General features: G+C 31.3%; 1 protein-coding gene across 12 annotated transcripts in view; it reads left to right on the top strand.

The window, feature by feature from the left end:
- The window catches only part of Dpp10 (Dipeptidyl peptidase 10), a 30,918-nt gene that overhangs the window by 4,153 nt on the left and 10,644 nt on the right, over positions 1-16,121 (top strand). For 4 of the 12 annotated variants that reach the window (XR_004236351.2, XM_031992166.2, XM_031992177.2 and 1 more), the window contains 8 exons: positions 10,670-10,831; positions 11,151-11,303; positions 12,660-12,787; positions 13,227-13,438; positions 13,888-14,051; positions 14,234-14,337; positions 15,238-15,358; positions 15,698-15,933. Coding sequence is in view for 11 of the 12 variants with exons in the window: in XM_031992166.2 (XP_031848026.1) it covers positions 10,670-10,831; positions 11,151-11,303; positions 12,660-12,787; positions 13,227-13,438; positions 13,888-14,051; positions 14,234-14,337; positions 15,238-15,358; positions 15,698-15,933 (1,280 nt within the window). In the remaining variant the exon portion in view is untranslated. Of the gene's footprint in view, positions 1-2,126; positions 2,459-3,725; positions 3,816-3,895; positions 4,086-4,560; positions 4,900-10,651; positions 10,832-11,150; positions 11,304-12,659; positions 12,788-13,226; positions 13,439-13,887; positions 14,052-14,233; positions 14,338-15,237; positions 15,359-15,697; positions 15,934-16,121 lie in introns of all 12 variants that reach the window. The other 8 variants (XM_031992180.2, XM_031992175.2, XM_031992169.2 and 5 more) reach the window with 7 other exon arrangements.

Below are 16,121 nucleotides of genomic sequence, written 5' to 3'. Positions count from 1 at the left end.
AAACCAGAAAATATTCAATTTAATCTTACCTCGAAAAGTCACTTTATTCTGGTATTTTATATCTTTTTATTCATATTTTGATAACACATTAACTATACTGTTTTATTTTTATGGACATTACTTCCCGAATTATTTTATAATATTTCTCTCATTCCCTCAGTTATAGATTTATCGATAGAAATTTACTTATAATCTGCGAAACTTCTGGTCAAGTTTTATACCGCTCTTACAAATTAATAACAATCCTTTTCTCTTCCATGGCCGTTTTTAAACGTTCATATTGAATTCTATAATGATAATATCGAATGATGTTAAATTTTTCATATTATTTATTTATTCTAAAAACTCTCTTGAAGACTAAATGTTTTATATTCCAGTTTCAATCTTATTAATAATTTCTAACAGTTTTTAAATTGTATCGTCAATTTTAAGGATATGTTAGAATCTGTTCTAATAAATTTTACAGAACTTTTTACACTGTTTGGGTTATAACAGTACTTATAAGATTTTGTAATTTTATAAGTACTTGCATTATTTAGTCAAAATGGGGCCATAGTTGTTATATGATATATTTTATAGCATCTTCTATTATATAATCTAACAATCATAAAATATAAGATTAATTATAAGACCTGATGAATTGTTGACATTTGTAGAAAAAAAGGGTAGCTGACATTAGCAAATACAACATTATCCTAGGGACTGCGTCGTAATTAGCTGCCCCAAGTGACCCAGAAACCGATTCCCAAATACAAGAACGCATGGCTCACGACAGGGTTCCATTAACTCGTGATTCAGTTGAAGTCTTCTGAAAAATAAATAACGTTCAACCGTTAGTTTTCGCGAGAGCTTGTTTCGCGCTATAGGAAAAGTCATTTGTCATTGACTTATTTTTTATTACCCTTTGCTGCGAAATTTCAACGCGTTGTTAACACATCGCGGATAAATGGTATTTCGCGTTTTTCGTGTAGTTTTAGTACGTAACAATTTCTATTTCACTCATTACCTTACAATAACAAGTCAGACTCATGGGGAAGATTTTAAACAGAACTTAACGAGCATGAGCATTACTCGATTCTTTTGAATTCAAATTAAATATTATTCTTGTGTTATCAATTATTATACTTTGAAGTAAATATTGATATAGAATCTGCTCACCACTTTATTCTTTTTCTTACTAAATTATTAATGATAAAGTAGTTGTATCGATCATAGTTAATTTATGTATTTAACTTAACAAATTTTTTATCGATAGGTAGTTTGAAAATAGAATACTTCTGGATGAGATGGCTCTGTGGGTGAGATGTTGTAGCTATTTTGTTGCATTTACTACAATATTTATTAACTATACGTTTGTTTGCTATGATGCACTTCAATGAAGCGAATAAATATTGTTCACAACCATACATTTAATTTATAAAATTCACAATCTCCATTTAGGTAAAGAAGCTTTCTTCTTTATCATGAGAGGTCGGTCATCTCATTTTAAATTGTCAAATATCTACATTTTCAATTGTTTTTAGACATATACTGAATCTTGCACAGAAGCCTCTTTAACTATTCTACTTCTATCTATATGCTTTCACAGCGAGAAACAGAGTCCTTTATATTTGTAATATATCTATATGTAAATCCAGTTAAATTGTAAAAAAAGCTTGAAAGTTAGTACCAACTTCTTACATTCTACAAAAAAAAAACAGATGAAGCTTATTTGTCTTTGTTGTTGGGTAACAATTAAGTGAAGACAGTACATGTGTGTAGCAAACGGTATAACAAGACGCGAACAAAAAAAATTAATCATTCTCTCGAGTACATATATACTCGAGTTTGAACCTGCACGATATTCTACTTAAAAGCCTGCATCCTAAATCCATTAACTACCAATTTTAGTTATCAATCAACCTTTCTATAGAACAGATGTGTCGCTTCGTAATAATAGTACTAACCATCATTGAAAGCTAACTCTGCCTCATTCTTCACTAATGCTTAATACATTTAGTTGTTATACTATCATCATTTAATGCAGTGTATCCAAAATGGCAAAAATATTTTGGAACATTTTCTGTGATAGCAAATGAAGTGGAATTCTTCAGAAATGTTTACAGTGAAGTGGTCTTTTTTTTAAGTTACGTTACTGTCTCTTCATTGTTTCGTGATAAAATCTCGTTGCATATTTGAACATCGTGTACGAAGTGTGAAAAATTATTAAGAGCAAGTGTCTAAATGCAATATTATGGAAAAAGGAATAAAAGAAAAGACAGAACAAGTGTAGTAGAATGTTCAAGGAAGAGGCTCTCAATCTCGAGGAAGATTACCCTTTGTTTTTTGACCGTGTGTGAGTGTACTTACGTGTGACCTACTGCTCAGCTGACCGGGGTTGAAGCAGCGCGCCCCGGAAGTCACGCCTTCAATTTTCAAGTGTTAATATTTTAGGAACGATGCCTCAGCATGCCGAATGGTAAAGTATTTTTTTAATTGTATTTGCGTGCAGGATATGCATGTTCCTGATACGGTTGTTTATTTTTGAGACACCCTGTGTAAATGCTTTATAACACGAAGATATACTATTCCATGTTCAAAATGATAGAACCTTGAAAACAATAAATTATTAATTAACACTTAATTGCTGACTACTAACTGACTCTTCAATATTATTTTTTTATTAATAATAACAATCAATAATAATAAAAGCTATTAATAAAAATTAATAATAGTATTGAATTATTAAAAATCAATTGTAATGTCTACATATTTTTTAATCAATGGTAATACGCCAAACAAGGAGTGTCTCCATTGCTTTCAAGATTCGTCCTCAAACTCAAGTATTTTCTATTTTCAATATTTCATTAAAAGTTTCTTGTGTTCATTTACTTATAGCAAACTAAAGAAGTCATTTTGAAGAGATATTGTTATAGTGTATGAGTGTATTGACAAGTGAGTCCGCTGTGTGTGTAACGAATAAAAGTTCAAGACGTTCGAATAGGTATCCTAGATTATTGATTTTCTAAAATATTCATTTTTACATAAATATCAAATGAGTCTAAAATATTCTAAAACTAGTATTCTAGAAACTAATATTTTAGGAAGTGTGCGAGTGAGATGGACATACCCGAATGTATAAGTATACTGCGGGTGTAAATTGATTTTACTATGTGTTTCCGAGTGTCGTAGAAATAATTTATAAAAGATTGTGTCATTGTTTATGTCAATAAAATTCTCTTTTTCCTACAATATTTTCATAGTTTCATCATTAATCATTCTCTCGAGTACGTATATACTCGAGCTTGAACCTGCACGATATTTTACTTGGAAATCTGCATTTTTAAAAACTATTAACTACCAATTTTAGTTATAAATCAACCTTTCTATAGAACAGGTGAGAATAGTCCCCAAAATGCGGTTAAAAAGTATATCTCGTGAAACATTAATTCTGAAGTAAAGAACTTAACATAAACGCAATGTGTCTTCGAACGATTTACGTTGCAGACCATAAATCAAACAAACCAAAGTGTTGAATTTTTGCGTTACAATGAAATTTTACAAGGTACTCACCGATAGGAATAAGAAATGCTTATTAAGCATAGGTTCTAGAAGCAGTTCACGCGTTGCAAAGTACAAAATCCCGATAAGCGTCTTCCTGCCATTTGAATACAAGAATAATATCCGCGAGCCATAAATAAAATTTCCTGTTTCGCATTATACTGAAGTTCAATAATGACTTCCAGGTCAAACCTCGATACTTACCACTTCCAGAGCGGTCTGCCTGTTTCTTTGAGCCGCTTGTTCCACACCTGTATTTACTGCGACTAAGGAAGGTCAGTGAAGGCCAATAAATTTTTCCCTCGAAAAGTATCAAAGAAAGAAGAAAGGAATGATCACTAACTTGACGTTACAGATTAATCCAGGTTAACAATGTCCGACAGCCTCACTCCTTTAATTTCGAGATCGTGCATAAAGTGTTTAGACATTACACGAATTCTGCTACCTCTTTCGATTGTCCTTTTTGTGAAACCGACAAAATGAGATTAATCCAAACGAGGTCGATTTTAATTAATTTTTACCTGGAGGATCTTCGTGACGCATAGGTAACTTCCCACGATTACATAGGATAACGACACCTAATATGGAACACTTGATTATGAAAAGCTCACCAAAACGAGAGATATGCATTTTTTCCAATGAAATCCGCATCGAAACACGAAGAAATTAATAAACATTCGTATACTGGTAGATAAGAATGCAACAATTTAAATGCGTTCAAACTACGGTAAAAAATGTAAATAAATGGCATTCTCATTATTTTTAGCAGTAGAAATGAATATTTATGGAATTAAAACGGATAAGGATAAGTAAACGTTCCACTTGTTTGAACTTATATTATGCTAATTTTTTTCTTTTCTTTCTTACATTGGATATATGAGTAACACTGAAATATTGTGGTGTTCCATATTAGGAGCTGTTCCATATTAAGCGCCGTTACCCTATTTAAAAATGTGAATGCTAAAAATACGAAATAAATTTTAATTCATGTAATAACAATAAAATACGAATGAAATGTAGGTGAGGTGAACGTGTAGTACTGAAATGGTAACGAAAAGAAAATACGAGGCCAAGTAAATTATAGGCAAAAGGTTGTCCGTTTTTTTTAAACTTCACCCCGAAGTTAAATTATTATGAATAGATGATTTGCTCGGTGCACTGCTCTGGGAAATGTTAACGGAAGTGTGTTTCGCGATGCGAGAAAAGTTTGTTGACAGAAATACATATGAGAAGAAAAGGTCTCGAGGGTTATGAGACGACTCGTGTGAGTTTTGCTGAAGAAATTGGGCCCCTGCTCGATGAGCTAAGTTGCAACTTCGTTATTTTATGAAGAAGTTCTCAGAGAAAGCTTCTCTCGATGTAAGTAAACACGATCATTTTTCTACTGAGTGTTTTTGGTTACGAATAAGTTGAATGATAATTCGATATAAAGTAATTTGGATTTATTTATGTAAATCACGTGTTACGTTAGTACGAATCTTTTCGTTGATTGGTTATATCACTCTAAAGATGAAAGAAAATGAACAGTCAATAGCTGAATACGATTATTTTGTGTAAAATTTCTGGGTGTTGCGAATCAGGCAAATTGAAATTATTTGCCAATTTTTCCGAATAGGTAAAGTGAAGAGTAGTATACTAATATTACCACATTATTCAGCGAGTATTGATTATAACGCAGACTAATAGACGCAAATATTATTGTCTGTTATGTTAAGTTAATTTAGTTGTAATACGTATAACTTCGGTTGCACAACCGCGATGTGTTTTATTTCTAAGAATTAAATTAGCATTGATTGCTACTACGAATAACTGTTATTAATAAGCAGCCACTTGTTGTGAAAGTAAAAATAAAAGAATATTATTAAAAATATTATTAAGACAATACAATTGAACTTGTTTATGTTACAACTTAAGAGAATTTAGCAGATGTTTGAAAAGTCTTAATGTAACTAGGAAAACACAGATATGTTAAACAACGGATATATTTAACGTAGATACTAATCGCAGGGACTTCAGTGAAATATGCCTGACAGATATAGATTAGTATAACGATTGACAAGTCATTGATAATATTTCATGATAATCGGTTCGAAATCAGAAATTTCGTGAGCTAGCATTTTCGTCTGACATTAATACCAGCTATTTATTATAGATTTTTAAGAGAAGTATTAATGAGTCTATTCTATCTTCTGTTCATGGAAGTAAATATAAATAAAGAGCGAGCAAGTTCAAGGAAACAGTCAGACTGCCATGGAAGTGACCATTTTTATCGACATAACTACATTAAATTATTTATTATTGTTAAATGTACCAAATTCAGGAGTACCAACTTGAATCTACCTCTAAACTGATTCTTTCGTTTACATTCAGTGTGCGGTGAAGACACTAGTGTTACTAAACAATTGTAATAAAAAAAAATACACTTCAAATTGCAAGGATTCATTTTACAATCTATGTTCATTACTTAATTTTTACTCATCGCGATAGGGATTATAAATTGTGTAAATAAACATTTTTCATTCTATAAATATGTTCATACCATTTTTATTCAAAGTATTTCATTTAAATTTAAAAGTAACCCTTCGCAGTCGTTTGTTTATTTTCAATCACAAAACCTCTTTTACCGGTCCAGTCGTATAAAATCTAATATTTATGTTAAATAAAACTCTATTATTGGAAAATAATAAATTTCATTTATTGTGTATAGTTATACGTTATGCTGTTGCCGTCCACTTCATGGAAATTAATTCTGACTGATATGATAGTACTGTATAAAATTCATACGATTACAAAGGGTTAATACACATATAACAGTTGAACGGGCTTTCTACTATGATTGAACATTTCCAACAGTTTTATTACACCGATCTCCGGAATTAATCTTCAAAAGACCAGAAGGATTCGCTTTGACATTCACGCCTGCACACAAGTCTTTTGTTGGTCAGAAAAATTGACGTAGACCATTAAACCATTTTTCATGTGTAGGTCCATTGGACGTTACTGTCCATTGTGCTCTTTACGGGGTAAATTACAAACATTCCATAGCAATTCATTTATGTCTTTAACATTACAACTACCGGACATTTAATACGATTAACATGCGATCCTCATAAAGCCTATAATAATAACATTTTCTCGGTTCCTCATTTTTTTTTCCTCAAAAAACTCATTTGGTATATTTAATCCTTTGCACTCAGGAGATGATTCTCAGTCACCGCTTAATTTGACGCAGTAAGACTATAGAATCTGATATTTAATGTTGAACGTTGTGTAATGCCTCGATACGTAAAATATTGGAATAAAATAGCTTTGTTTCTCAATGTAATTGCTATTTCTCTTCGAATTAATTTCAAAGAATATTGTCTTCGCCTCGTCGAAAAATGTTAAATATTTCTATTGAGAAGCTTCCGTGAGCAAACGATTAATATGTTTAAAATACCAATCATTTTGACGGGCACGTAGTTCTAGTGTTAACTAAAACATAAACACTTCTTTTTCATTTGATTAATTAAGTAATTATGCAAATCATTGCTGGAATACATTTCATGTAATAGCAAAATTACCTTCTCTTACTAAAATGTTTGTTAGAAAGTTCTGTCCTTTTCTCAAAAGAAAATTTAATGTATATATTTTTAATCTTAAGAAAAGAATTAGTTAATTGTGTATTGGCTCTTGTTTTTTTATAGTACTTCCTCCATCGATTAACTAGGCCATTTACATCGGATCTCAGGAAAACCTTATCCTTTGGTCAAAAAAAGAAAATAATGAAAACCATCTTTGAACCATACACACTTCAATTTAAATGGTCCAAAAACAGAGCATATTTATGAGCTTCCGTTGCGTTATGTCTAAATTCATGAAACATTCATTTTTTCGTTCTTCTATGTGAATGATATAATTTTCTTTTACCTGATCCGATCCACTGTTCCTTAGATTTTAGTTCAGTTGAGTTGCAAAAGCATCTAAATGCAAGGCGAGGTTAAGAAATTCGTTCGGAATGCAACAGATTTACTTTTTCGTGTAATCGAGTCGTTTCTTTAACGCGGCATTTCAGGATGCATCTATATGTTGTACAGATTATATTACTGAGACCACAAAAGTGGGGAATAATGTTCTGATCACGACACTGTGAAATATAACCATGGTAATTGAGGCTTGACGTCTAATTGCAAGGTTACAATCTAACGCGATATATAGGGTGTTCCGCGAAATCGGTTGTAAGCCGACATTTAAAAATACATAAGAATCCATTACCACTAAAACTACCGAACGTCCAATACGATTAATATGTAATCCTTATAAGAATTTTGGTGATAAATTTTTTTCGGTTTCTTCGTGCATTCGTGGTGGTGTTAAAAAAAAAACTATTTTTCAAATCATTTCGAATCACTTTTCAATTAATAACTCGATTTATGGAATCTTTGACCGTGCTATTAGAGGGTTGTCTGTATATTAGAATATAGGGTACATTTTTGTATATAATAAAAGAATATAGCAATCAATTAAAAAGTCGTTAATATTAAATTATGAATTTACCAATGTGAATAGGAGTTCGACATAATCCTTCTTCTATTAAAAATAAAAATTGAATCAAAGTGCAATATCATGACGATATCGTGAAAAAATTTACTTTATATTTAAAGCATGGTTTGTAAGCTGATGCTGCATTTATACACGAAGATGAACGAACATTTTATTGAAAGAAACTTATTCGAGCAAATTACGTTGAAATAAATAACAACTGCAGATGCTTCGAAGAACGCAAAAAAGGTTCGAGTAACTATTCAACCTGCCCTTCTGCTTTTACAACGCAGGGTTCTGTTTACTTTAATAAATATGTATTTGTAGCTTCAGTTTAAGGATGACATGCTATATTTCCACATCCTTGTATTATATTTACATTCTTGAGGACCTTCAGTGCTATCAATAGATGTTTCACAAAGTATCGATTATAAATATCCCCAGGAATAAAAGTTTGAAGGGTTTATATCTGGCGAACCAGTTGACCAGCGAATTGGATCGTAACGTCCTTCGACCTTCGAAGACATTAATTAAACGTGTTCTTAAAATTAAAACATTATGATCTGAAAAACTATCTTGTCGGAAATAGATATTTCCCAGCATAGGTAATACTGGCAGATATCCTGCCAATTTTAAGTAGCGATATAAGGTAGCCATCGATCCAACGTTAATATATATGATAAAGAGAAATATGGTTTAATCAAAGCAATATTCTTAGTTTCACTTTGAAATTATTATATTTAATATTTCCATCCTTAACACTAGAACTATCGAGCGTTTAACATTAATACGTAACCCTAGTAAAAACTGTGACAATAAATCTTTTTCTACTTCTTCGTATATTGATTACAATATTCAAGTGAAACTGTTTATTTTTAAAATCATTTCAAAACGAAAACCGAAATCCATCATTTTGACAGGTGCGGTAGTTCTAGCGTTAATTAACTCCTTCTCTTATAATATCGAGTCAGACTCGTGATGAAAATTTTCAATCGCATTCGAAAAATCTAAATGTTATTTATTTATTTCTAATATAAATCAAATGTTACTTGTTTATTATCAGTCTTCAATCGTAGAGTAAACGTAGACAGAAAATAAACGTCTAATTCTTTTCTGCTATTTCTAAATTATTAATTATAAAGTAGTTTTATCAAGTACAGTTGTGAAAGAAATCATAGGACAAGGGGTTAATAATACCTAGCGATATATGCAGCGAAATGTGTTTCTAAGCCTGCAATTCGGGAGCCGCTTCCACTTCCCAACGTGATCGTTGGCCGATAGGAAACATACGTACCATTTTTTATTAAATATTTTGGTATTATAAGTATACATACATCCTAATACAATAGAGCTTCGATTATCCGTTTTAATTGGATAACAAATAATAACTCTGATAAATGAAGAAACTCTAGAATATATTCTGAGATTTAATCTAAGAAGTTAAATTATTGTGTCTGTGAATGACCAAACATTGAAACATATAGATCGAGAAAAATATTTTAGTGACATGGTTAATCGAGGTCCTACTATATACTCATTAGATACTCCCACATAGTGCCTTATTAGTATCAACTTAGTTTTAGAATTAATAGTTATGTTAGTTTACCAAGTACTATTGATAGAACTTCTTGCATATCTTAGCAAGAAATAAAACTCCAGATTTAAAATTGCTATATTGTCTGATTAAGCAGCTTCTCAAATTTTGTCTTTCCTTTCGTTTCTGTTTCCACTAAAAAGGATTGATAATCTAATTTATTTTTATTTGCCAGTTATTTGACCGGTTATGGTAAGAAAAATAGGGTTCTCCTTCGTTCCTAATAAACGTTTACTAGTAAAAGTTTATGCCTTATCAATCATCGATAATTAACGATATAGAATGTAAGGAAGAATGTTGTTATTTAAAAAATTGTGGTAAATATTTACATTATGAGAGGCTGCTCCGATGACCTTGACCTTAACCTTGACCCTGTCGTCAGGAGCATGATTCTAAACATTTTTTTTTGTCTACTCGTTACAAAAAATATATCTGAAAAAGAGCGATTATGGTAATTATTTAAAAATATTCTCGTATGACCTTGAACTTTACATATGTTGTTAAGATCATTGTTTTGAGTGTCTTCAAATTTTGTGGTGTTCATGATTGGTTAAAAAATTATGGAACCTTTTTCAGTTTTGTTCCCAATAACTTCCTCTGATTTCTTGTGTTTTATTTGAAATGAACTTCAAAATACAGTTGGTTAGGAAAAATTCTTTTTAAACAATTTTGTTTTACGAACTACATCAGCAGTAGCATTAAAACTTAACCGATATGTAATATTTGTGGAATTTATGAATATCTCTTGTTATAAAAATTATTACTACTTATTATTACTTTAAATTATACAGTACTTTTGATTCACAATACTTCGTCATTATTTATGTTGTTTATCAATAATAATTTGTAAAACAGCGTTTGTCCAGTCGGCAGTAACTGTTTCATTATCAATTTCCCTTTTACCCTGTTCAGAGAAGTTCGCGTTTTGACTGTCAACGGTGCTTGGTAGCGTAATAAAGTAGATTTCTATCTGTGATTATTTGACATTGGCGTTAGTGAATACCTTTGTGATAGGAGCTTGTCTCAGCGAATCAAAATCAGAGAAACTGGCGTGGAATTTTGATTGCTCTTCTGGTGATTGTCGCGGTCCTGGCTTTGATTGTGACATCAGTTGCCCTGTTGACCCCGCCGGATGAGGGCCCTAGAGTACGGGGTACAAGACTACGGCTTTCCGAGGTATGTAATAATATTAATTTCGAAATGATCGATAACGTGATTGCCATCAGTTTTAGTTGAAATTACTTTTTCATTTACAAAGGAACCGCAATTGTTTCGGGAAAGATATTTGTACTAAAAACAGATATCTAATATATAATATTATAATAATAACAAATATGTAATATATAATACTTTAATTATTTATTATATAATATATAATACTTCAAAGTCATATCTATATATATTACACATTTATTTCGACAATGATTTAAGAATAGAAGGATGACAAAAAATTAGTAATATTTGCTTTAATAAAAATAAAATTAATTATTAATAGGTACTATCCGGGGAATTAACGCCACTTCTCTTCAATGGATCATGGACAAGCGAGCAACACATATGCTACAGGGATGTTTGGGGTGGAATTTCGCTATTGCACGTTGTTCAAGATAATGTTACCTCCCGTAGTTTAATGCCCAATGAAACATTTGTAAGTATACATGCACTGTTCAGATGGAACGACGTAAAGCTTGTTCACCAAGAAAGTACGGTAATATAAACAGCGTTTATATAAAATAACGTTGAAAATAATACTTCCCAGTTGAATTTAATTTTAACGTGAATAAGATGAAAGAGGATTTAATATCTTCATTGATAAGTACAATTCTGTAGGAAGTAATACGGAGCAAGTCGTGTAAACGGAAACCCTTAAATATGTCCATTATTCATGATTATATAACAAATTTTTGGAGGAAATTATATTGTCCTATAGAATACATGCACCGAAAAAAAAATCGTTTTTCAAGATCATTTTTCCATGAGATTTCGAAGTCCCTGATATTTTAAGAAATGTAATTACATATTTTATATATTCATTTTGATAACTTTGAATTCAGTTATTTCTTTCATCTGATATGGTATTCATATAAATATTTCATAGTATTATTGAACACTTACTTGTTTATAAATTTATATCTAGGTATGTTAATCATGATACAAAGTTACATTAGAAAATTAAAATTAATAAGTTACTGAAGATAAATTACTCATACGTTGTACTTTGTTGAATTTATCATTTTACTTTTTACCTATAAGAATATTTGAACAAAATTATGTGGATCCATTGAAGAAAAAATGTGAGCGAGTTTAAAATTTCGTGAAAAATGACCTTGAGTTTTTCTTTTTATATCTGACCCATAAAACAGTGTTCGTTTGACCTGAAAAGATTTTCTACGTGACCATAAATAATGAAGATACATACATAGGTGCTTTCATTTAGATACATGACCCACCCTGTTTATTTGATTATGTAGATTAATTCAGAAGCACCAGGGTGGCTTCATTTGTATGTAACTAAGTTACAAATGTTAACACTCTTCAACAAATTTTTACTCTTTTTATGTTCTTCAGCATTCGATAAATGAATCTTGTAGACTTCTGTGTGGTAAATATGAATTTGAAAACCGGTTTTCTTGATCATACAGAAATTTAAGAAATTTAATTTTGAAAAGAAGTCGACTTTTCAACTTCAAACATTTCTTGGTCGTTTGAAGTTACTTAACTATGAAAGTTTTACAAAGCTTTGCACTGATAACGCATGCAAAATTTGACTTCGATCGTTGAAATTTTTTTGTGACATCGTGGCAACCAATTCGGAAAATGTAATTTCCAAAAAAACACGTTTAAGGTTTTGAGAGTTTGTGGTTTGACTATGATCGTATCACACAATAGGTTCTCTAACATCGTTATTTTCTCCAACATCTCTACGTAATTTTAGAAGCACACTTGTAAAGAGTTGTACACTTAACATATTAAATTTTCATTAAGAGTTCATTTTTATGTACAGAGAAGACTGAACCCTGCCAAGTTCTTGTTATCGCCGGATCGTAAATACTTGCTTCTAGCTCACAATGTGAAGAAACTGTTTCGATACTCATATTTAGCACAGTACACAGTTTATGATGTAAATACACGGTTAGTAAAGACCTTCTACAATATACTATCTACATATAAGATACTTTAATTTAACTTGTATAGCATAAACAAAATTTGGTAATATAGTAAAGTTCCAATTATTAACCGTATGATAACAATAGACGAATAAGACAAACACGTCCGACCTTTCATATCCTCTGAAGTCAAATCTGTCGTTACCCACTTCAATTTCATTTGTTTATAACTTTCTAATGTCACACACTGTATATTTGTAGAATTTATTGTCTTTTAATTTCTTTATACACTATATACAAAGATTACAGGTTTTTTAACACTGATGTTCAAATATTTTAAAAAGTTCTAAGAACTATCAGGAGAATTGGAACTTTACTATACGCTGCCATTATATATAGTTGAACACAGTGTTTCTAAGTGATACTAATTGTAAGCAATACACATCGTCAGTTTATTATTGCAGGGAAATTATACCGTTGACTCCATACCCAGAGAAAGAGGGACATCCTTATCTTCTATTGGCACAATGGACTCCACGTGATCATGGACTCGTTATGGTGCAAGATTATGATATTTATTACATAACTGGTCCTATGAGCAATACAGGATATCGTGTTACCAATACATCGATCCCTGGTATTCTATCAAATGGATTACCAGATTGGCTTTACGAAGGTAACGCAATCATATAACTTGTTCAAAAAGTAGCGTGGAGTCGACTGACATATTTCAAATGTTATTATTGCGTCTGCGCGATAGCCTTTCGTAGTTGGCGAAAAGGAAAACGGTGGAGCAGAAAAACATTTCATGTGCAGTAATGCGCACTTATGCGTTCGCCATTTTGTCCACTTATGCGGCCACCATTTTGTCCACTTTAGCGTCCGTTGCTAATCCCCCTAGTTTTTTGAATTGGAACTATAAAATAAGCTTGTAACTTTTAGATAATAAATGGCATACTCTGATGTCCTTTATACACAGTTTCGTTTATTTTTTCCTGTTCCCACATATTATTTATAATTACTTGAAATGTGTCAATGGGCTCTGTCATCATTAACAAATTGTTACAAGAATATATACTACAACTATTAGAATTTTAATGTTATATTGTATTTCGAATATTATAGAGGAAATATTACATTGTGCGGAGGCTATTTGGATGTCACCGGATGGTCACATGATGCTGTATGCATCGTTCAATGATTCACTTGTTGAGGAAATGCACATATCGTGGTTTGGAGAAGAAAACAAGGCTCTTTATCCTGATATACGCTCTCTTCGTTATCCCAAGGTAGTTTATTTATTTTTATTAAATTAACGGGACACTCTGTATATTTATTATTTTATCGAGAATTCTAAATACGTACTATAAAATTTCACGGATTAAGTGCAGTTTATATATACCATATAGCGTGGAAGAAGTTATTGCTTACAAATTGAGAAATACAATTATATGTTATTTGAACTTTCTAGCCGGGAACTCCGAATCCAGTGGTGCGACTCTACGTAGCAGATTTGGCAGATCCAAAGAATATTCATACGAAGGTAGTGAAACCGCCACCTATCATCGAGCATGTGTGAGTTTACAAATGAATTTTAGAGTAAAAGATACAATAAACTTTCTTTTCTCAAAATCTGCATGGAACAAGTAGTATATTGTCTACTATATTTTTATTTATTTAATCTCTTAGCTAAATTGTTCAATATCATAACGTAATGGCATTTATTCATTTTTGCTTATGTTCATTGTTAATGCCAACATAGCAATAGACATATTATAGGAACTCCTTAATATGTATCGTTTAACGAAAAAAAAACATAGTTAGGTAAATAAATAAGGAATTTCAGTTAGTGATATTTTTTTATGTTTATACGGTAAGAATGCATCATTGTAGGTTGTCCTTGTTCCCAGAATACAAATTTCGAAATAGAGAAGGAATATTATGAATATAACATGTAAAATATATGGCAAATACGTCAAGGAATAGTATTTTCAAATGGATGAGTGGTCAACAATGGAATTGTGCATGTGTTGCGTTAACAACTATATATTAAAAATGCAGTAGAGTTTCTTGTGTTCGAATACTTAAAATTTTAGAATTTTATTATCCATGCATACTATTATTTAAATATTATACTTCTTAACAATATATACATTTTCTGTTTTGATATGATCTTCACACAATAATTCGTAATATTGTGTTTTATTAATAGAAAATACAATAGATTCATAACTATTCATGTAAACCATCAATTCTTTTTATACACATTTAAATAATTAACCTTAGTATTTACAAAATGGTCGTGTATCATTAGAAAGTATGTTTGTTCCAACGACGATGTCTCACTATGAACTCGAACATGAGAAATTCCACTTTAATGTATTCAGAACATGAAAGATTAAATCTGTTAATATATTTTATACCTATATTAGACAGTATTATATTCATAAGACCATAACTTCTGTTTATTGATAGAGAACATTACTTTACCTCGGCTTCTTGGGTGTCTTCAACGGAGGTGTGCATAACGTGGTTAACACGAGCTCAGAACCTTTCGGTTGTAACTATGTGCAAAAGCCCAATGTGGCATTGTCAGGTACGTCAGTCTTTATTCATTATAAAAGTATTTATACACGTTAATTGCGGATTAGATATCTTGTTGCCAGCCTTGTCCAGCAGCTATCCATTCTTTTTCTTCAAATATTTGAAATTTATTCATAGTTTCTATAAAATCAAAACTCATTGTCTCGTTAAATATTTAATTTTAAGGAATGCTTTAAAATTACATGCATCTTCAACGTATATATTACTTCGAAATGTTTGTTCTTGCAACTAGATTCAAAAGACAAGATATCCCGTCAGTCGTCCGCAATGTGCTAACAGTTTAAACTGCAAAGTAAAGTTGCAAGTTGGTTAATATCAACGTTTGATTCAGGAAATCCAAAGAATAGTGAGCGAAGATCGCGGATGGGTAGACACACCGCCCGAAGCACCGATTTTCTCAGGAAACGGAAGCAGTTATATCGCAATAAGTCCGGTTAAGGATGGTCCAGCCGGTTATTATAAGCACATCGTTTGGGTGAATGTCGCTCGAAAATTGGTTGTGCCTCTTACGCACGGAAAGTTCGAAGTCACCCAAATAGTAGCATGGGATCAAGTAAACAATACCATGTAAGTCTTATTTCATGTATATCAATTCTTTATTATCCTATATACCATGCACGAGAGAAGAAATAATTAACTATTGTTACAATTCATTCTTTTTGTATATTTTTTTAAACTTATTCAAAAGTGTTTTGTTTTCATTAACGAATATTTCAATACATAGCTAAGGTCAACAAACGTGATACGTAAAAGTA

Source organism: Nomia melanderi, chromosome 14, assembly GCF_051020985.1.
Source record: "Nomia melanderi isolate GNS246 chromosome 14, iyNomMela1, whole genome shotgun sequence".
NCBI lineage: Eukaryota > Metazoa > Arthropoda > Insecta > Hymenoptera > Halictidae > Nomia > Nomia melanderi.
This window is presented reverse-complemented; position numbering and strand designations above follow the sequence as displayed.